The sequence below is a fragment of the Cydia strobilella genome, chromosome 10, assembly GCF_947568885.1.
Source record: "Cydia strobilella chromosome 10, ilCydStro3.1, whole genome shotgun sequence".
Lineage (NCBI taxonomy): Eukaryota > Metazoa > Arthropoda > Insecta > Lepidoptera > Tortricidae > Cydia > Cydia strobilella.
The window spans coordinates 2,332,587-2,357,209 of NC_086050.1; the positions used below are offsets into that span (position 1 = coordinate 2,332,587).

Sequence of the window (24,623 nt, forward strand, 5' to 3'; positions counted from 1 at the left end):
ATGCGAATCGGGGCGGGGCGGTGCGTGGCCGTTCTGTATGATAATTATACTATTACTTCTACTAAGCAAGTAAAAATGTAACATACCGAGTGTCTCCTGGAACATGAGGAAATAATTAAATCATAGATTGTACTCCTCAAACGATAAAACGTCATACAAACTCAACACTCGCAAGAAAAACCAACTTTCCTCTCTTGTTGCACAAATAACTTATTTGAATGTACGCTATCATCAGTGTAATTGACGTTGCTTATCACGCTTTAAACAAAATTTGCAATACATTGTGTTTCATTTCATTACAGGCCACACCCGGTATAAACTAGTTTAAGTCCCAAAATACAGCTACCGACCCAACTACTAACTAGTAAAACCACCTCGAATCTACTTTACACTATTCTGAGTTTAACTGTTAAACTCAGAATATTGACCTTTTAAATGTATTCCGCCTAAAATAGGTCGCGAATTAAGGAAGGACCTCTGATCTAATTACAAATGCAAAAGCGTATTTCAGTATAATCGATTTAGGCCAGTCTCCCGCCGCTTAAACGTCGTACGTAATGTGAGTAAATTGATGAAGTAAGGGGTATTCTAGCTTGCAGGAATAAATGTTACGTTAAACTTTTTTGTCTAAATTTTAAGTTAAAAATGTGATTTTTTTTATATAGAAATTACAGTACAAAACACACCTAGCATAGGTTGATAATATTTAGGCATAAACTGAAAGCCCTCCAGTGGTGAAAGCCGGTTTCGAACCGGCGTCTTTAGCAATCCGGGCTAACGCCTTGAACCCCTAGGGTACCCCTAATTTGATTTTTTCCCAAAGACGCCTAGTCTTAGTAAGATGGCATGTAGTCGAGAAATTGGGACGGGTTCCGCCGTGGCGGGGTGGCCTAGGGGGGGTTCAAGGCGTTAGCTCGGATTGCTAAAGACGCCGGTTTGAATCCGGCCCTCACCACTGGAGGGCTTCGTCACATTTTCCTTAATATATGACATCTATTTCAGTTTATTAGAAACTAATTCTGGGCATATTATAATTATTATTTCTTTCAAAACACTTACGCACCCTTTTATTCTTTTATACCTCTCTTATCTACGAGTACCTTTTGACGTAAGGATTTAAAGTTCGGACACTTGACTCAACAATTATTCACAATTTTGCATTTTACAAGATGCATTAACGTATCGATACAGTTTTAATCGAAAGTGTTGAAGGCCTTATGTAGATTAAATACTGGTTCTTTTGCAAGGTCGTCGTTAATGATTATGTTATTGTCGAGTTCCGTCGTTGTAAAAACTGCTGGTTCATTTTTTATTCGACTTAAACTGCAACCGTGATAATAGATTACAATTTTAGGTTTAGCAATTTTTTGTTCTCGCTGAATTCTCGCTTCTTTATAATAAAGGTTTGAAATTACGTTTGAAAATAAATGGACACTGAAAAAAAAAGGTTTTGCATTCATTACGTTGTTACTTCTTTTATTTGAACATTCGTGCATATATTTTAGTCACTAATTCATTATGAACTCGTCCGCTGGTGCTGTACTGCACGTACTAATAATTGTTGAAGGTTTTTGATTGTACACTATGCCACTACTATCAGGGTCCATACTGTAAACTTACAATTCGTACCTAAACCCTACTAAAATGAGGTCTACCTCAGTTGCGAGGGTTGATATGTCAGTACTGGACTTTACGAAACATCTCCATAATGGACCCACACGTCCAGATCGCCTTGAATGAAGATTTATACCAGTTTCGGTAAATGGCGAACGACTGTCACGCCCATGCCTTTTTGAGTTGTAAAGCCGCGTGGGGTCGAAAGTCTTGTGACGTCACAAAGTTGAATTATGCATAAGTATAAAGAATAAAGAATAAGTATGCATTACTCATTACCTCATGACATGACATGCTGATGATGCTAAATCAAGTTTACGTATCGCTGGCTCAATCCGTCATCACATATTGTATCTCTGTATGGGGTGGTGCCACAAAGACTAAGTTTCTTGAGCTTGAGAGAGCTCAAAGAGCATTGCTAAAAGTCATGCACCAAAAGCCATTCAGATTCCCTACTAACGACCTCTATTTACTCTGCAATCTGTTATCTGTAAGAAAATTGTATATTCTAAATCTTATTCTAAAAACACACAAGCGAACCACATACAAAAAAGACAATACATGCACACGTAGGAAAAAGACTAATGTAATTAAAACCCATACAGTGAAAACTGCATTTGCCAGAAGACAGCAACAGGCACAATCTTGCAGTCTATATAATCAAATAAACAAACACATTGACATTTATTCCTGCACTACATACGAGTGTAAAAGTAGGTTAACTAAATGGTTACAAACTAAAAGCTACAACGACATAGAAAACTTAATTCAAAATAAGTATAGCGAACATTAGTACAGACCCAAACAAACAAACACACACACACACACACACACACACACACACACACACATCTTTTCTATATTAAGTACCCTATAGTAGTATAATTACATTGAAATCATGTTTAGTTGTTTTGTTAATGTTAAAAAAAAAAATGTAGTTAAATATACTTTATATACTTCTAAGATAACTGTTAACTAACCGCGTGGAAGAGCGGTGCTCTCTTAGCACAAGTGTTTTCTCACTTAAAAAGAGGCACCAGCGCAGATATTGTAATTTGTGTTTTTTAAGCTACCGAATAAAACTATTTTGATTTTGATTTTTTGATTATTTTTTTTTTGACATATGTTATTAAAGTGTATAATTAGGACTTATATACTAGACCATTATCTGATTAGTATGGCGGATCAGTTGTTTCGAGGCCGCGGTGGAAAATACGACACAAACATACCTACATACATTTATTTATTTTAATTACATTTGCAACCATAATAGCTAACACTACTTGTTCTCAAACATTTTCTTACACTCATTAATCCAGCTTGACATCCCTGAAGCGAACAAATCGCAACAGGGAGCCGCACTAAGCAAGAAGGGCGCGCTAGTAGTACAGCCCAGCCTACTCAGCCCAGCAAAACTATTAGCTTAGCACCTCTGCATACATGGTTTTGCTGACTGTAAGTACATAGACACACAACATAGACTGCTGAAATCATGAGTATGGTAACACTTTCCGTATTCCTGTAAAAATTCCATTTAAAGCAAAGTAATATTTATAGTTAAAACTGTGCCAAAATATATTCGAGTGGAATAAGACAACAATTTTTGAAAAAACTTTACGCAGAGTGCTTTGGAAATTTGCATCAGAATGCTAGTGTTGGAGCCAAATTTTAATTGTAAATATTATTGTAACCGGTAATCGTACCTTGCTGTATAACCACTATTTTGTACTGTACTATATTTATTTAATTGTATTTAATAATAAATATGCCCAAGGAAGCTGTTATTTAAAAAACCGGCCAAGTGCGAGTCGGACTCGGGTTCCGTACATTACACAATTTAAACAATGTATTTTTTATATGAAACGTGAGTGAAATGTCTCTTAAAAAACCCGTAGCGGTCGGATCAAAAACTAAGTAATTAAGTCCGACTCACGCTTGACTGCAATTTCTAATAGGTTTTCCTGTAATCTATAGGTAAAGATCTATTTTGTGTATTTTTTTTTCAAAATTTTAGACCCAGTAGTTTCCGAGATAAAGGTAGGTATTATAGGCAAAAAATTACCATGCCCCCGAATGGTAATTTTTTGCCTACTTTCTTGAATAGCTTCTAAATTGTTTATCCTAAAATTATAAAAAATATATATTTGATATTCTCACAATGAGCTCTTTCATTTGATATATAACACGATATAGTTTACTTACTTACTTACTTCGCTGGCTCAGCGACCCGAAGTGGATCTTGGCCTCCGATACTAGGTTTCGCCATTCGTTCCTATCCTGTGCGATCCGACGCCATTCAGCCGCCTGGATGTCACATAGGTCCTCCTGGACCTCATCAATCCACCGGTACCTAGGCCTTCCGACCGGACGTCTCCCAGTTAGTCGCCCCAGATAAGCTCTCTTGGCCGCACGATCCTCTCCCATCCTCTCCACGTGGCCGAGCCAGCGAAGCCGAGCAGCCTTGCTCTCGCCGATGATGTTGGGCTCGCCCACCAGTTCTTCCACCTCCAAGTTCTTCCTCACTCTCCAAGAGCCATCCTCCCGTCTTGTAGGGCCTAAGATCCTTCTAAAGATCTTCCTCTCTGGCACCAAGAGCTTGTTTTCCTCCTTCAAGGTCAACGTCCACGCTTCGCATCCATATACCAAGATCGGTCTTATCACGGTCTTGTAAACTCTAATCTTGGTTCTCCTGCTGATGAGCTTGGACGTTAATATTTTGTGAAGGGCTGCTGAACATCTTAGGGCATTCTGGATACGGATGTCGATATAGTTTAAATTTTTTTTTTAATTTTCTTATTTACCCCCCAAAAGTGGCCCCCATGTTTAATATTCATTTGTTTACGTTACATGTCCGTCTTTGGGTCATAAACTTCCATATGTATACCAAATTTCAACTTAATTGGTCCAGTAGTTTCGGAGAAAATAGGCTGTGACAGACGGACAGACAGACGCACGAGTGATCCTAAAAATGTTGAAAAGTTGTTGTTGTGGGTAGTAATAGAAATAGGATAACATAGAAAACCAAAAAAAAACATAAATTATGTTAGCAGCGCTGAAAACATAACGTCGCCATCAGATATATCGGAGCGGCCAAGGTGCTCAGAAATATCTAAACACGCCTCTATTGTCAAGTCGCTAAAGTGCGTGTATAGATATTTATGAGCACCTTGGCCACTACGATATTTCTGATGGCGATTGTTCAAAGTCCAGCGGCAATTCGCACTTCAGATTTCGACCTTGCCGAGCATTCTAATGTTCCCAAAGCCTCTGTAGAAATAAATTATAAAATATCTTAGTTCAAATCCGATAGCTGTAAAAAGCTTTTTACACAAAATCGTTTTCTAATGAGATCTTTTATAACGAGCGGTAGGCAAGAAGATTTTCCTGATTGTGCGGAGACCGGATGACTGGCAGTAAGCACTATAATCACTTCATAATGAGGTCATGAATTATAGCCACCATTTTAGAACTTCTGTGCCATTGATGGAACAATGAACTGAACTGGTATGGTAATTAGTGACATAATGACGTTCCTGTTTTGTATACAATGCTGAGAAAAAACACTATACTTTATTGTAAGTACTTACACTTTAGACTAAAAGCAAATTTTTTTAAAAGTAACTTGCCTGCGTAATAAACTGTATAGCAATTCTGTCTTTTTTTGGGAGCGAATAGCGAATGTATTCACGAACGAGTCTTCTAGATTAAGAGCTAAACGCCTTTGACGTAGTTATTTCACCTCAAAAGTTATTTTGTCCAAATGAATTAAATCTATGACTGGCATATCACATCTTAAGATTAAAAAAGTTTCCTAACTTTGTAGAAGTTTCACAGACCAAAATTAATCAGATTAACTTGTCAGTTCGAATTTGAGCGTGTATTATTAATGGAAAACGTGTCATACAAATTGCTTTACAAAATTACAAATAAGTACGTCATTTATCACTATTATTATACTATTGAATGGAAGCATATCATTAAACTGATTATTTATTCTGTTATGGTATTTTATTGGAGTATGTCAGACTTATTTTGAATTGAACTTAATTATATAAATCAATGAATGATTAATTTAATCAATCGAGTCATTAAGCTAATTTTGACTGAAGGGTTTCATCAATTGCTCCAATAATACCGAAGACAATTTTATGCTCCAATAATGATTCTTTGGCGTCTATTAACGGATATCGCACTGAATTGGAAATGATTTTCCTCCAAAAACGAAACATACCGTAGCATTTCACGGCCTCTTCAGCCCCTTCAGTGCTGCTCTTAATTTAATAAAAGCTCTAGCACCTATCGATGATGAATTCTAATCGCGTACAAGCGAATTAGGTCACGATCCGCAATCCGAAAGTCGTTATTATATAAACGTACATGCAAATCGGGATCCCTGACATTAGCCAAATATCACTCCAGGGTCTGTATTCACAAAGCTGTACCTAAGCAGATAAAATATAAGCCTGGTTTCAGGTAATCTACGAGTAGTCTACTGTTTCGAAACGCTACTCGTATGGATATGGGAGCTATATTTCTGTTTATAACTTAGATTAGCGAGAATTGTTCCTACTAGAACGTTGTGATCTGCACCAAAATTGTGGGCTGTTTTTTCGCCAATCGCCATAGTTCTTCCGTCGGGAACAGAAAAGACAATTAGAACCCAATCCGCATACCCTTTGAAAGCGAAATATCTTCTGGAGTAGCCTGCAGAAAACCACAGCCGTACCTACTCGTAATTAACACTACTACTTACTCTCAACTATCTCAGGAGCAGTCCTAACGATACCTACACTGTTCGGGTCGACTACATGTGATATATCCGAAGTTGCAAGCTCGGGCGGTACGCTAGTTTAGTTTGCCATCGCAGTGGCATAATAAAGATCTATATAATATAGTTGCTACGTGTTTTCCAGCTCAACTTATACTATAGGAAACACTGAACATCGAGTTACAATGTAATGTGAATATTCGAACTCGGCACTGGCGTAAAGGCCACCCTAATGGAGTTTACCGACAATCCCGGCTAATCCAGAATGGCGGAGTTCAATACTAAATAAATACACTTACACCTTTTTAATCCTAAGCAACACAGAATAATGCAGATATTTTGGAACGAAATCGCGAAAGTAATTGTTGACATTCAGTGACATTACGTTATAACGGAGGCCAATTAAAATCTAAGTAACTTTTTGTCGGGAAATGTTTCAAATTAGAATTAGATTCTAATTAAGCTTCTTTACAGTCTGACCTTTAAGTCTCCTTTTCGTCTTGTCTCGACAATGTAGGTATTTCAATAAGGATGAAAGTACTCGTAGAAACCTACATTTCTTACTACTTAGGTCCACAGTTCTTAAATGCAAATTAGTTTCTTTAAAATTTTATCAGCGTTCAGCGGCTTTAATGAGGAGTTTCTATAAAATAAGTACCTCTCCTTCAAACAAACTTTTTAATATAATTTCTCCTAATAGTCGAAAGACATTAGCCATAACCCGTCAGAAAAAATAATGTGATTTGTTCTCTGCTTTCACAACGTAGGTACAACCAACCAGAAACTATAAATCATAGAAAAATTTCAATATCCAATCGCAACAAACCAACATCCAAGCAGATTGAAGCTACAAAGTAAATAGCCGGGAAAAGTTAGTGAAACTTTCATTGAAATTGTGAATCGTACGCCTGCAGCTGAGGTACTTGAGATGCGCTCCATGCGTGAGTGTTGTCAAGAGCTCTTTCAGACCACATCGAGGGTAGCACAGTTAGTTCTAGGTTTTAGGATGGTCGCTTTGATGAAGATTGTTTTCTGACACTTCAATAAAATCTGGCGGCTCCGTGAGCTGACTTCGCAACCTTCGTGGCATTAAGAAAAATTTGCAAAAACTGAATTGACAAAAATTCCGTATAACTATCAGATCTGTTTTCAAAATTTCACTAGAATTGATTGAGAAATGCCACCTGTAGAGGAAAACAGCTGGACAGACAAACGAAGGCATTTTTGACCAAGTTAAAACGACACGCGATTCTCTCGCGCATGCGCTCGCTTGCTCAAAAGACTAACCACCGGATTAAGGTTAAGAAGATAAGAGAGGAGTAGGAAATTTACGTCTTCCGATGCATGTTGATGTTGCAATTATTGAGGTAAAATTTTATCGACTGTATAATCTATCCTGATTTAATAAAACATTTTATTTACCAAATTACCATCGTCCCGAGAAAATTGTCTATGCCTAGATTGCCTAGCCATAAAACAGGACCCCTCGGTTGTTACCCGTGTTCCGACAATACGTTTTTATTTAACTGTCCGTGTCTAGTACGTTTTACGTTTAACGTTTAGCGTTCTGTCACGCCTGCTAATGAATGTTCGACCTTGAAATTTCACTTTAAGGTTCAAATTTCAGTGCAGATCACCGTAGAGTTAAGTGCGATCGTAACGGAGCCGTTTGGGACGTTTCACGTTAAATTAAGGTTAATCTTTGATCAAGGTCTATGGATTCGACCGATACTTAAACAATTTAAACATGCAACGCAATGTCTGAGTGAGAAATTATGAATAGATAAGACTTCACGCGATATTGAACACGATTTTATCTAAATCACATCTTACAATTTCCTTCAACAAGCTAAACTTAGAAGGGAAATGAGACTGGCTAGGCTAGGTATCTAAAACGTCAATTTCACTATTTGCCGATATCAACGTTCAGTTCAGCAATTTCGACATAGAACCGAAAACCTATTCAAGCTTTACAAATGCAAATCGAATGCGTATTTTACACGATTACGTCAAATTAATCTGATTATAGGCATTTTTATCAGCAATGTCGCGATTAACATAGTTAAGCCGATATAACGAGCCCTGTCAAGAGCTCTAGATCTCATTTAGATCAACTGCAAAGTTCTTAAGCCTTTTAACTTTACTTAGACGCGACTCGCGAGTAGTGATGTTAGCAATGGTTTTGTTTTAGTATTTTCGCGAATATGATTGCGAAAACATTGAAAACGCGAAAGCGAATTTGAGTTTGACTTTGTGTGCGAATGAGGCACATATCAAAATATGAAAATCTGGGACTATTTCTGGGGGTTATATGGGGTTCACAGGAAGTGTTTACAGTATGAGTAGGTCATCTTCGACATTGGCTTTCTGCAGATTGAGCTGTTGACCGTCATAAGCGAACTACGAGCTAGCTCATAGTCATCCGTTCGTAACGCTGCAGCGGAATTTGCATGGAACTACCAATAAACTTCAGCTTATTATGTAGCTGGGATAAAACCAGTGTTTTTATATAATCTAAACATCGTTATAGTTAGGTATGGTTATGTCAAAACAATGCACTATAAATATTCTTAATGGGAGTTGCTTGTTGACCGCCATCTTGGTGATATCGAGCAGTGATTATTAATTTCTTTATTTTGCTCATTAACGTTGTTTAAAGTGTAATACTGATAGCTTATTATGCAGTAAACTAATGTGGAAGTGTGCGGATAATAAAGAATTGAAGGCATGTTTACAAAAACAACATAACTACACTAGACATGAATTTACAGGAAACGAAAAAACTAAATGTCTTCTCATAGGTATATTAGTTATTGGACATAAACATTGTATAGCTGATTTTAGTAAGTGGCCAATAGTTCCGAAATATACGATTACACATTTCAAAGACCAGTATTTTTGGAAAAAAAATTGAAAAATAAGTTCGTCACTTATGCTGTTTTTGTAAAATTTTGTTAAGGTCTGTTTTTTTATTCCGTAGACTAAAATGACATTTCATGTGGTACTAAGAAATGTCATGTCTTACACATGAAACGTCATTTTAGTATACGGAATAAAAAACAGACCTTAACAAAATTTTACAAAAACAGCATAAGTGACGAACTTATTTTTCAATTTTTTTTCCAAAAATACTGGTCTTTGAAATGTATAATCGTATATTTCGGAACTATTGGCCTATTAAATATAGTTATGTTCTTATTGTAAGAAAATAAAACAAGTTTCTATAGAAATTATGTTTTGTATTCTATCAGAGAGGTACAGATTGATCTTACTTAACTAGTGGATTTACTGATTTTGGACAATTGGGGTCATTTTTGGACACTATCTTTTGCTCTACGTGTAGATCCTGCTTAGACGAATGCTATGATACCAAAAACTCAAATCCGCAAAAAATGTTAGTTATGTTGTTTTTGTAAACATGCCTTCAATTAATCTAGATACGAGTTTATCCACCGTTATGGCGTCAACGCCAAGTAGCCCCACGTGGCCCTTGTAATGTCCAGCTAATAAAATCACCGTACATTGTCTCGTACTAACCGTACAATTTTAGTATTGTGCGAATACGAATTATTCGTTGCATCGCAATTCGCATCCCTGCTCAGAGCACTTCAATGTTATCTCGTAGACTGAACTGAGTTCAAGTTAATTTATCTTACATTTCCTAAGGTTTTAGTGCGGAAAACTATATATTGCTGTACTACCAGTGCTCCTGATCGTAAAAATGCTGCAGCTGATCTATTTTATGCGTTTCGGTTGAAGATATTTTAACCAGACTGATTTATCTATAAATCGTGTTAGCAGTAAAAGCTGGCAGATAAGTCCGAGACAAATACATCAATGTATGGAAATTAGTCACAAATGTGTCTCTTCGGCAAAGAGATTACAATTAGATAAATGCATTAACAGTTTTGCAGTAATTCAGCAAAATGTGTTGCACTCTAAATATTAACATTTCTAAAATGTTTTGGCATACCACGGCACGGAGGAGACATTTGTGTAAACGTGACATATTTAGGTCTTGAAATATAACATACTGCCACTGATAACACTGCACCAGTGTCTGCTATTATTTTGCACCTCTTTTTATAACCCTTTTACCTTTAATTGGTTCATTCGATGCATAAAATTGCACTATTTTCCTGGCGGTGCCGCATTCTCTGCAACGATTGTGCAATTAAATATTAAAAACAGTTTTTATGTTCGTTATGCTCCTGATTTTATATATAAAAAAAGATACCGATGTAGTCTAGAAATGCTAGTGTGATCTAATTGATGCCTAAGATGATGTCATTAGTAGCAATGCTGATAAAGTTAACGTTATCAGTATTGCCCGTCTTGCATTACTAGTAATTGCAAGTACATTGATAGCCTTTCGTACTTGGATCCTGCAACGTTTACAACGCAAGCTTTATGTCTAGTCTTATTTGTTTCTACTTCTTTTTCTATGTTGAATCCTCATGTCTAAAATGCCGTGGCCACCATAACTTGCTCTACTTATGTGTTGTCGTGCTTTTCATCCTAGTGGCCGATTTTTTGTCTCATTTGTTTGCTAAACCAATCTATTTCATAAAATAGCAGTATATATGACAACTGCAAAGCAGGGAGCATAATATCTGAGGTATTTTACTAAACTCAACATTGATCTTTTTAAACTCTCTTGGAATAAGCATTGCCAGTATTCGTTTATGTTCAATAGACTAGCCCAGGACCGGAGTGGCGTACACGAAGAGAGGCCTATGCTCAGCAGTGGGCGACTGAAGGCTAGAATGATGATGATGATGATGTGTATATGGAACTAGGATTGAGAGACTAATCATCTATATGATTATTACTTAAATTAATTTCATTTAAAGTATCCAACACGATCTTAATTAGCCAGAGTAGCTTTGCCATGTGTGATATTTTTGACGGTAATTATTGCGGCTACAATAGGTAAGTTTAATGCTGTCACGGTGTTTGAGCAGATAAGCTGAACTTGTGTCCTGGGGTTAAACCGCAGCTCGCACTGACCATCCGCCGTTATTATGTATTTTATCATTTTAATGGCTTTGCGCCCGAAAACGGAGCTGGCAGCCGAGCGAGGCAGATTGACATTACGGATATACATACATAGTTGGAAATATATTGTATGGAAAATTATATAGTTCAGTGCTGAGTGACGTTTATGGGTTTGGTAAATATAGTTGGTGTTAAATAGAATATTTTGAAATTCAGACATTAGTATTAGTACTACTAATAGAATCCCCAAGGATTTCAGCAATGGCCTGCCCTCATTCAAGGGTTTCCTGCGATCTTGATCTGATCGTCGGTTCTCCTAATTGAGAGCACCATACTTTATATATTATTAAGCTATATTATATATTGTCCTTCTTTTTCATAATTTCCATACCGAATAAATACTCACTAATAATACATTTGTAATTCAAATTTCCCAAATAATTTTCCGTTCAAATTCAAACTTTATACTTCCATCTAAGTTGTAATTGAATTCTCCTTTGATCATGTTTCGAATTTTTATCGCGCATTCCGAGTTTCCTCCTTTCGCCTAGCATCTCCCAATTTATATGTATAGGTTGAAGTTCATATTTTGTATTAGTTACGTCGGTTCGCGAGCTTTTTCTGTACTAAACTGAAAATAGGTGTCATATACGATAAAAGATCAAGAGATAACAGCCCAGGGCTGGCCTGTGATCTTTTCTTTAACCCTTAAGTTGGCATTGTGCATCACCGATCACCGTGTACTAAACTTTTATTACCAAAAACAACTAAATAATTTTGTTATTAATGGTAAAAAAATATAAGATGGCAAAAATTTAAAATGGCAAAGGTAAGGAAGTTAACTAACTAAGCAATTATTATGTTATGTTGATTGCGACAGATCTGGAGAGTCCGGTACAAAAAATCACGTGCCTTCTTACATTTTGTGACACTTCTTCTCGATAAAGGAGGTGATCCATATAATCGGCAAGATAATTGAAATCATATTGTCCAATCGTATCAGAAACAGTTATTGTTATTGGTCGCTTCAATTATATATTCCACTCCGCTGTGCCGGCTGTTGACAGTTGACGCAGGTAAGAGGCTTTTCGATTAAGTCTCTGTGGATTGGTTGTGTGATTTCCAAATGTCATCAGTTATTTTAAGATTTCGATATTGATCGTTGTATAGAACGCCACGTGACATTCGGGAGGGATTATGATATTAAACAATTTTGCATAGCTTAACTCCGGAAAATGCAATGTTGGAGACTGTCTGCTACAATTTCATATGAACATTGTGAGCTATCTTCTCTACCGACGATTCATAATATGAATAGGTACCTACACTAGTTTAATGGGTCAATGTATCAAATTACCATGCTTATTAATTACACCGACTTACGTGTCAGACTCCCGAGTGCGCGGCTAATGCGAATATCACTCTGATGTGGACCAGCACGCCGCTCCGGTGCGTAAGCGAGACAGCGCTATACACGTATATAGCGATGTCCCGCTCGCACACCGGAGCGACGCAAGGATCCGCATCAAATGTGAAGAACGCCTATTGGTTAATTGCACTGCACCTTTTTGTCCACACTCATTTTATTTAACAACTTCTCACGGAGTTTATTAAACTTTGTATATACACCTTTTTCGTTCGCCGTCACAGGCGTTTTTCTCGTTAAATCTGTTCGTATTGTGGAAATGTCTGCGATGCGAGTCAGCGGTTCCTTTATCCGATTTTGTTACCGGATTTAGGAGTTGTGTTGTAATGTTCGGATTTATTTAGTTTCCGGTGGGACGCTTTTGTCGCCTTTTGAAGGTGAAATGAGAATGGAAGCCTTAATTAATCCTGATGTCATCTTCAAGTACCTACTCGTTCTGAACCCAGATCCCGTTTTATTAGGGTTCCGTACACAAAGGGTAAAAACGGGACCCTATTACTAAGACTCCGCTGTCCATCCGTCTGTCACCAGGCTGTATCTAGTGAACCGTGATGGATGATGTATCTCTGTTGCCGCTATAACAACAAATACTAAAAACAGAACGAAAAAAAAAAAACGTGGGGCTCCCATACAACAAACGTTAACGTTAAAAAAATATTTTTTTTGCCGTTTTTTTTCGTAATGGTACGGAACCCTTCATGCGCAAGTCCGACTCGCAATTGGCCGGTTAATGATATAGGAGGCAAGCGAGCAGACGAATCGCCTACGCGCCTGATGGTAAGCGATTACCGTCGCCCATGGACACCCGCAACAAGACCTGATACGCTTCCTTGAAGCTCGTTTGAAGGAAATGTGCGTGTTAGGCGGCCTTAAAACCTGCTAAGTTTACCACCTAAGTAGTCAAATTTTCTATAGAGAAGTAAACAAAAGTTTCCTATTTGCAGACTGGTGGTGTCGCAGAACCAGAGGGCGCTGCACATCGTGTTCCCGCACCACTTCCTCGACTCGCCCGAGTGGTTCGGTGTCTCCACCGATGAGTACTTCCAGGTAAACTAACGTGTAACCTTTAAACCTAAATTATACAAAACTTATTTAACTCGACCAATCCACCCCACATCGCTCCCGACGCAAAGGTATATTACGCTCACGCTTGCACAGTGTTTACGCATTATGCCAAAAAAACAATTTAATACCAAAAATACCTTACAATTTACATGATTTTGAAAGAGAGCTCATACTCTTCAGTCTACTCACTACGGGATCGATTTTTATCAGACATAGCGAAGTTTCCTTAAGGTGGTTCTTAAGGAAACTCGCTTTCACGTAAAAAGAACCGCATCGAAATCGGCCCGTCCGTTTGAGAGCTATGATGCCACAGAACAGTTGAACAGACACACATTGGCGTTAAATATGTAACACCTCTCTTTTTTGCGGGGTTAATTATAATGGGTCTCCTAATTTTGACTATAGGTGGTGGTGATGACAGTAGTGTCAAACACTAGAAACAATATTCCTTTCGCAGCGCAGTTTTCGGCCGACCTAAAAAAACAGAATTTTATCTTTTATCTATGCTAAATGCGGCGGCGGCGGAGCTAACGCCGGATTTGTGATTTCCTCCAGCAAAATAGAGAATTTCCTAGGAAATAATAGGTTTCAGAAAATGTTTTAAAATCTCTTTACTTCTGCTAGAGCCAGTGGAATAAATTAAATTAGATTCTGAAACAAAGTTCCAGCTTAACAATCTAGTTTGCTAGCTGCGCTGTGTTTAAACGGTGCTTATCCTAATTGTAACTAATATTTGGATGCCAAACTAAGTTAATGGCTCTTTATTTGAATCGTATGGTTTTGGATTTAGGTCCTAATTTATTTTGAAGTAAGGACGAATATATGCGAATGGTTAGAAAGCCTAACAGGAAAATAAGCTATCAGAAAATAAATATAATGGGAAAATATGCGAATGGTTATTAATGCTTTCGGGAAAGGAAGCTACTAAGAAAAAAAAGTGGTAAAAATTGCGAATGGTAAAAGTCTCAATTTGGAATACAGTACACATTCGCCGGGGCCGCGTCACGGAGCGAATACTCGTAAACAATTGCTGCATGTGTCCGTTTGATTGCGTTTATATTGAGTTAATCGGTTCGTTAAGCACGTTTGGTGCAACCGACACTTACCTATTTAATTGCACACAGTATTAATACATACATTATGCTAATCCGCGAGCGTAAACAAAAGATGCGCACTCCAAATCCAAAAGGACTTAGTTACTATATCAATCTTTCGGCGATGTATCTTTTTTGTATAGCACGGTGGTGGGCGTGTGCTTTCTCTTTTGTTTGCGTGGGTTATGGTTGCGATTGCGTCGTTCAACCGTCTTAAAACGGGGACTTCGATTTTTGATAATGACGCAATTTACATCCTATTTACAAGCTTTCATTTAACTTACAATGTATGTAATCTTTTGTAGATAAAATGCAACTTTCTCATCCGTTTTTGACGAATAAAGAGAGCCTTGGTGTGGTGAAGAGGTATGTAGTTATTATAGCAGATAGGATCAGGTGAACTTTTTGGCTTGAGATAGTAATAATTGCTCAACCTATGTGATCTTTATAAATATGATGATATTCGAAGGGGCAAAATTATAGTCTCGTATGTGTTTTAGTAACCTACGCTGTCAATTGCGATGTAAGTAATTGTAACGATTCACATACATCCCATTTCGGGATAAATCGGAGGAATCCTGGTAGCCTATTGTTTCAAATATAACATTGTCACTAAGAGTTATCAACCGTATTCTAGACATATTAAGGTTCCAAATGCAACTATAATTGAAGCACATTTGTCTGACGCAGCGTGCATCAGACAAATGTGAACGCAACCATATTAAATGTACGAAACCGATATGCGTCACGACACAACACAACACAACACGTCAGACAAATGTGAACCGGGCTTGAGGTATTCAGGCACGTTAACTTGAATCCCTACTTCATAACTAATCCTAGCATCAATCCTTAGGTTTGATTTAGTGATGTGCTATGAGAAAATTTCCGCCTATGGTAATATTCTCCGGCATATTTATCCTCAAATGCTGTCAAATAAGGGAACAGAAAATGAAAAGAATATTATTTATTTGAATAATCTTCCTAAGCCCTTTTATTTGAGTAATGTGACCTCTGATGGCTCTGATATTATATCGTGATATGTCGTGTTTTTCTTATCCTATTGATATTATCCACAAAGTTACTCCTAACCTAATCGAATTTAAAGTTACTCTTCCAATCGTAAGAAATATTCCGTAAAACAATGAATGTTTTTATAAATATGAGTAATATTCCCTGTAAGGTACAGCACTACTTTGGATGTCTCCCTGTCCCAGGTACCACCGGATTAATTATGCAACATCTAGGTTAACTTGCCACGCAGCACCAGCGCTTTTCCCACTCTCCAGTTCTCAACTTGATTTGATGTTCGCCCTAAATAAAAACCTCGTGACATGCATACATTTTGACCCCTTTAACTCCTTAACTTCCAGGCCGATCATTCACATTTCACATATCACTACACCTAATAAAACTAAGTCTCCCGCCGCATCTGTCTGTATGTATGTATTATGTTCGCGATAAACTCAAAAAACTGTTGAACGGATTCTCATGCGGGTTTCACTTATTTATCAATACAATGATTCTTGAGGGAGGGTGTATAGTTTAAGGTTTTGTGTAACCCGTGCAAAGCCAGGGTGGGTCTCTAGTTCGAACTAAAATGGTTATTATTTGCTTGAACTACGTTTCTGTCAATTTTCGTGAAATTTAGATTAATAATACTCAAGATATCACACAAACATGAAAAGTGTAGTTTACCTTTAGACTTCACATCGCTTCGTGATACAGAACAGAGTTGAAAAAACTCGCTATGTCCAGGAAAGTCGCCCTCAAACCCTCATCTTTGTATGAGCTTTAGAAAACTTACAATTCATCTCGCATGTCTCTCGTAAAATTACGAACATATAGAGCGCGGGAGATGCACTGCGAGTAATGTCAGATTAACATCAAATCAGATTAAGATTTTCAATGTTCGAATAACCCTCCTGAACTTCGTCTCCCTGCCACAACCTATTCAAATTTATTCAATGTTTTAATTCGCTATTTCGCTAAACTGCTCAGCTATTTACCATGTTAATCAGAGCATATGGTTTATTAGAAAATTCACTAGATAATTTACATCGCCCGGTGCACTTTCCATATGTATATGTGGTCTTTATGGTATGAAATTGATGCAATGAAAGCATTTTATTTATGGACATTGCCGCTTTGCTTTTCGTACGCCGTGTGACGTGAATATGAATTTTGTATGAAGTTGGGTACGGTTTTTAGTTGGGACGAGACGTACTTTTACAAGGCCAGCAGTTAAAAGAAGTGTGAAAGAAGTGAACGAACATTATCTGCCTACAGTGCATACTTATGTGCGTATTGTCACTTTAACGGGCTTTTCTCGTAAGTGTTATTGGATGACAGATACTTTACCATAACATGACTATAATGGTTACGTTTACTTTCTTTTCTCACTTTCGTTCTTCTTTTCATACGGTTTTTGTACGTCTACACTGACTGACTTGTTATGTATGATGAATGTAAAAGCTGTAAGAGAATGAATAAGTAGGCCAATTAAAAGATAGACTAACACTTTAATAAGGAATGATATGAAAAGGAAAGACATTCTACTTAAAACTACTCGTACTAGTTAATATAGCAAATAATGAACAGGGGTCTTAGCCAAGGTGATAATCGTTTACGCCAATCGAAAAGTAAAAAATGTATCTGATCGGAAATTCACGAGATCAATTGATAATTTACGCATGTTAATAAGCTCTTTTTGCTTAGAAATAACGATCTTAACCCTCTCTCTATCACGTTTCAGGTGTCAATTATGGCGATGGAAGAATCCCGAGTGCTCGTGTGGCACCGAGACAAACTCAAGCTTTCAATCATGTCGGATGCCTTCCTACAGGCGGTGTTCGACCATATCCTCGGTAGAGACGTCGTGCACAAGCTCATGCAGGTACGGATACATGTTCTAAAGAGAACATAAGGAATCCCGAGTGCTCGTGTGGCACCGAAACAAACTCAAGCTTTCAATCATGTCGGATGCCTTCCTACAGGCGGTGTTCGACCATATCCTCGGTAGAGACGTCGTGCATAAGCTCATGCAGGTACGGATACATGTTCTAAAGAGAACATAAGGAATTCCGAGTGCTCGTGTGGCACCGAAACAAACTCAAGCTTTCAATCATGTCCGATGCCTTCCTACAGGCGGTGTTCGACCACATCCTCGGTAGTGACGTAGTCAGGAGTCTTGTTAGAGAGTGAATTTTCTGTAGGTACCTCGTATACTATTATATGTTTTGTGATGTCTTGCACAAGCTTATACGCGGTACAGATATTACATGTTTTAAAGGGGAACTAGACCTTGGAATGGAGTTATGTTTAAAGTCTTGCCATAATCACGTAAGCGTGAATAAGAAGTTTTATGAAGCTATGTGTCACTGTGTTAATTGTGTAAAAAGCGACTACAGAAATTTCATTCTACGACATACACAAACTACTATACTCGTATATATATTTAACACCTATCAACTGTCGGATATCAAATGTGTCCCATACCCGCTATGGCACCACAGTTTTGCACAAACCGAATAATCAACACAACACCAAATCGTACTATTCCAGGTGAGCGAAACGATGGCAGTGAGCAACGGGCACCTGCCGAACAGTTTCGAGGAGGGCGAGGACAAGCCCATGCTGGTCGTGAAGAAGAGCGGCGACGGGCCCGGCATCACCGCGCTGCTCAACCGGCAGCTGCAAGGTACGCCATCTTGCTTTTAGCTGTTAGAGAGATCCCACACTAGCGTCTTTGAGTGTCGGCGTATAGTCAGCGCTATGAAAATAGCGTCGCTGCGCAGTTGCGCCAACGTTGCGTCGATCGGCAGCCATAGTTGAGTAAACGCCGGCTCTCGGGAGACGCTAGTGTGGGGTGGACCCGCTGAGGAGACCAGAGTTATTTTAGGCCTTGGTCTCCGGTTAGCACCGTATGATGTGTACAGCATATATACCTATACAATATTTTTATAAAACGACGCTCTATGCAATGCAACATACGGAATCAACTGGAGACCTAGGCTGATATGTGTTTCTCGTCAGTTTTGCTCATAGATTATGTTGGGATCATGGAAGCGTGATTTGAGTTACAATTTTGGGACGTATGTCCACTATCTTCTTAAATGGACATTGTATAGGACATAACTTAATTTTAATTGGGATTTTTCAAAAGAATCCTTGATTTCTACAGACGTTTCTAACAGCGGCGATGTCATTGCATTCGTGACTTTTCTAAAGAAATACCAGTCAAATAATTTAATTAGAAAATATCGTAATGCCATCAAAAACATAAATGTGAAATGAGAGTCAAGTTCAACATTAAGAATATGCGTCGTTGTTGACTTCGCCGGCAAAATAATTGAGTGCCAAGTTCTAGTTCACTTGTGTTGTAATTAAAGTTCCAAATGGCTCGTGTAATACATATTAACGCACGGCCGCTGCGTCGCCAGTTTTCTTCTTTTGAACTTGTCTTGAGACGCTGCCGCGTGTCTAAAACCGTAATCTAATTATGATACAAATTAATCCTTCAATGTGTCATTAAAATTTTGAAAAATGTAGAAGTGACATATTGACATTAAAATTATAAAAGTACGATTGTCATAAATAACGGCATTTTTCATTTAATTTTAAAGTCAGTTCATCATATCTAAAAGTAAATTATCCGTGACATGTTTTGAAAATGGACTCAACGTGGGAGTTTACACGTAATTAATACTTGAATTTTACTTCATAATTAGCTTTTTTTAACAATAATATTTCTTTAACATATATTAAAACACCCCTGTAGTTATAAAAACGTAGATGCTTCAGATAACATTTAATGCGTATAGGGCATCTTGTTTGTGAAATCTGAAACTCAGTATTATAAATCAAGCAGTTGTTAGAAGGGCTTTAACCCTTATTGTCATCGTAAAATAGTTAAAATACGACTAGTAAAATAATGTATTCATAAAGGGTGGCGGTAGCACTGAAGGGTTGTACGAGGGGTTGGTCACTGTGGGGTTTCTTTTGATTATATGGTGACATGAGCAAAACTGACTCGAACAATTTTTGTATAATCTTAGCATGAGTATTAGTTATGCGAACCCGGATGAGTGGCCTGGTTTAATATAATTTTGAGGAATAAATTGGCAATATCATTATATAGTCTCAAATAGTCTGGCAAGACAACTTTGTCAGTAGAAAAAGACGACATTCAAAATTTGTATGAGAAATCGGTCCTTCGCGCCTACTTTTTCCAAATTTACTGTCTTTTTCTACTACAAAGTTGGCTTGCCTGAGTATTCTTGTGCCGTGAGCAAAAAAAAAAAAAGTTTAAGTCTATGGTTTCCAATAGTGCACAGCATCGTGTTTTCGGTGATCCAGGCCATTTTTTAATTTTTAATAAATAGTAATGCTTGTTTTTTTATAAAATTATACTAGCCGTAGGCTTGAGCTGTAGTTTGGAATAATTTAAAATGGCTCATACTAAAGCACCATCTGGAGATCATTGGTTGTATTGGATGTTGTCATGTAAAATTGGATGTTAAATGTACCTTAGTATGTCTGTCCATTTTATTAGTAATTAAATATTTTGTATATCAAGCAAGTCTAATTTTTTGATTTCCATATAATTTTGCAGACATGCTCACGTACCGAAATAAATGTTAGCTAATACAAATATTGATCGAACAAATAAACGTTTCGTTTACTCCTAAGTAGTATGTTTGTACTTTGTTAATACTGATGGATTTGCGTATATTTTTCGATCGGTGTTGATGCTTTACATATTGGCCCTTATGTTCATCCATTTTTTTTGGGGCCAAAATGTGAGGCGCTCTACGCTTTGACTCCGTTTGATCCAACAGTTGGTATTGATAGTCAAAAAGAGTAATACTATTATTTCAAATAATGTTCCAACTGTATGGGCCATCTCATTGTCGACCGATTGTAAGTACAGCTAATCACATAACGTCAAAATCTGGCAGTTTAAAAGACTAAACAATAGACACTTAATTCGTTGTATCGACAAAGGTCGACAATGTAAAATTCTAAACTAAAAGTTCGATCTGGCTGACCGAACAACATACGATTTAAAACTGAGGAGTCAATACGTGGAGCGATATAGCCAAACGTGGCACAAGACATACCCTTCTCTGACACCTCGCGTGTAACAGAGAGGTGCCCTGCTAAGCCTATTAGCGGTATCTCAAATGAAAATTACTACGTTTGGTCTTCCGCTTTGGTTTCTGAGTTCCATTTTCAACATGATTTGTTTCCGAGATACCGAAGTTGAGCTTCGGAGGGCAGTGTAAGTGTATGTGTGCCGGTCGTGTAGCGTGTTACTGTAGTAACTTGTTGTTGTGGCGCGGCAGGCGAGCACGCGCCGCTGCTGCCCGCGCCGCACAGCTGCTGAGCATCGAATCCTCAACCATCCCTCTCCCTCCCACTCATTATTTGCTTATGGTTCCTTGGCGTTCTTCTCTCTCGCACTAACCATCTACTTGGCTATATAAACGATACGTCGGCGATAAACGCCACAGTACTACTGGTAGCGTCGACACAGTTAACTGATAACTAGAGTTTTATTACAATATGGATGAGGTTGTTTCTCTCGCGACAGTGAGGTATGCGTAAAAACCCACAGATTATAAAAATAGAACACAAAAAAGTCTTTAGTCTGTGGTGTATTTCTATGGATTTGGTATTGCCATCTGCATTGTGCGTTTACCCTCTTTTTTTTCTTGCGAATACCTAAGGGGGACTAGATTCTGTGTAATTTCGTCCATTTTTTATTTATTCGTTAATTTTGGGTTAATGCTTGAAAGTAACCTATTATTTACATCAATTGAGCAACTTTAACTGCTAATAATACATAATATATTTTTCGATGCTCTCGTTTATTTCGAACCTCAATAAGAAAGAGTAGTATTTACGTCACTACGTATTTTAACGTAACCAATGTAACCATATTACTACCCATATACATAAAGATACATTTTCTTTCTTATAACTAAAGATAATTGTATTTGTATAGGTATTTTTCAGTTTGCGTATTTTTAGACACATATACCTACAAGTACTTATATGTACCTAATCTTTAAAATGAAAAGTGTGATTACCTAACCATGACATTAACATGAATCTTTTTAGCTAACGTGTATGTTCACATATTTAAAATATGCTACTTTTATATGTCGCATGTAGATGTCTGTATTAACGAACTAGTCATGTATCGTTTTCCATTATTATATTTTAAATTTACTAACATACACAGTTTTCATTCACTTTTAAACAGAATTTAAATTATCTGTGAATAAAATCATGTTAAATATTTTTATCAATTAATATGTGAGATGTTAAAATGTCCTTTGTCTGGGTCAAAATCTTCACCTAGGTACATTGAAGTATTTTTAAAACCGAAGGATATTTTAAAATATCACGTACTCAATAACTTCACTTTACATTGAAACTTACATATTTGTATAAGCAAATATGTATTGTTAAAGTTCACTATGAATATATAATTTGAATTTTGTTCGTGAATGGATTCTTGAATCTAATAATAAATGCATGCGCATAAGTATATTTGAAGATGCTTGCACGTATATAATGCTAGTATCTGTCTCTTTATATACTTAACTATTTTTAACATTAACTAATAATAATTATTAGTTTACTTAGTATTTTTTGAGAATATTTTATAAAATAAGGTCACTTTTTGCAGCTAGCAAATAGATACAAGCAACATATTTAGGCTATACTTAGATATTATAAAATGCTTTAATGGTATAGTTGTTACCCCATAATATAAGCAATAATTTATAGTTTATGTAAGAAGATATAAGCTTATAATCAATGATCCTTATCGTCCTATCCTTTAAATCCAAAATCCCTGAGCATGTTTGGAAGATCAACATCTGGAGGTAATTTTTTGTTTCATTATTTTCTCAACCTAACTCAGTATTGTTTTTATTGGCCTTAGATTCAAGTGTGTGCAAAACTAGTTTTCTTTTTTCTATGTCAATCACAAAACTGGCCACACATTTAGAATATTGTTCGTTAAAAAAATGTTTTTAATTTTTTATTAATTAGAATTATTAATTCAAAATTTAACAAATTGGAATCATAGAGCCAAAAATTCATTATTCAAAATCCACATTCATTTGAAACTCGTACACTGCGTAACTGTTTTATTAACGCGTTCAGTTTAATTCAGCCTTACGTTTGTAAATGTATTAGTAAAATATCAAAATAACTTCACGATTCGAACACTAACATATATCACGCATACCTACACTAATATCATCTTACAAAAACGGATGTACGCCTAAAGTGGACAGTATTGTTAATTTTTATGCCAATCAAAATTGTATCATATCACCAACCAAAATAGAAGACTAAAGAAGCGATCAAACCCAAGAACCTTGTATCGATTACCTATACAATTTCTTTATCGTCAATCCCGTAACACAGGGCGGACACGCTATACATCAAAAATCACTTGCGTTTCTATATGTGAACGACACGTCTGTGCACGCGGCATGCGTCATTGTGTAAGTTGCTTAAAAATAGTACTGCCGGTCCGGTCGGCAAACGTTCGTCAATCTGCTGTCGCGGGGCGAGGGCATTCGAGTCGGGGCGGGGCGAGGCGTGGCCGTTCTGTATGATAATACTATTATTTTTTGTGCCCGTAATCTATGCCTTAATGGGCATCCGGCAACATTTTGATATAGCTTAGGGCAGCACTCCGGGGTCAACAATCAGAATGGATCGATTTTGACCCCGGATTCTTTAAGGCTTTGGTGCTCCTCTAGACATGATGCTCTAAGCAGTTGCGTACTTACTAGTAAATTCGGCACTGCCCTTAAACAAAACTAAATTCCTGTGTCCACTTTGTTTGCGCTGTCCACTTTAGGTAACATACGTTCGTGCCAATATGTATCACAAACGTCAGACTGAATTAGCCTATGAAGTTGGTATTTGCACACGGCACAAACACTGGCGGTGTGGTTAGTAACACGCATGTTTTGTCTGTGCGACTGTTGGCTGGTGAGCTTTTGAGTTTATGTTATTTTAGATAAGGTCTAACTTACAATGGAACCTGAAGAAAATTAATACGGTGAAATACGGTCACCTGAGCTTTTTGTCACAAAAAATACTTAAATTTTGTGAGAAAGTTTATATAACATAACATAACAGATTTTGTATAACATTTGTATAATAAATAGCTCGTGTCGTTTCACACTACTGTGTATAGGTATTAGGTAACTAACAAGTATGGCGAATAGTTCACTCGAAAAAGCCCTTTAATAAAGATTAAAAAAAAAAAAAAAGTATGGCGAATATATGTCGTTATTGTTCAGAGACAAAAAAAAAAACATTTTTTAATGACGTTGTTAACGATTGGTTTTTTTTTGGTTCGATCAGTCGTCTGTAGTCTATTCTTCAAGTGGTTTAAATAATGCTAGGTACACTTTTATTCTCGTCGTCTCAACTTCATAAAATGTGAAAAAATCGCGTGGAAACCTGGACACTAAACTCTCGTATATAAAAAATTCTCACTAGATCCAAGTTGGATCTATAGAAAATGAAGCCTACCTACGGAAGCAGACGTATTAGAAAGGAGGAGCGACGAACTACAATGTAGACGGTCTTACCAAATTCCTCATATTTACCCTAGTTA

General features: G+C 37.2%; 1 protein-coding gene across 3 annotated transcripts in view; it reads left to right on the forward strand.

Moving 5' to 3' along the window:
- The window catches only part of LOC134744619 (blood vessel epicardial substance-like), a 78,260-nt gene that overhangs the window by 38,650 nt on the left and 14,987 nt on the right, over nt 1-24,623 (forward strand). For 2 of the 3 annotated variants that reach the window (XM_063678496.1, XM_063678495.1), the window contains exons 3-5: nt 13,751-13,853; nt 17,721-17,861; nt 18,530-18,665. In XM_063678496.1, coding sequence (XP_063534566.1) covers nt 13,751-13,853; nt 17,721-17,861; nt 18,530-18,665 — 380 coding nt within the window. Of the gene's footprint in view, nt 1-13,750; nt 13,854-17,720; nt 17,862-18,529; nt 18,666-21,312; nt 22,864-24,623 lie in introns of all 3 variants that reach the window. The other variant, XR_010128100.1, reaches the window with a different exon arrangement.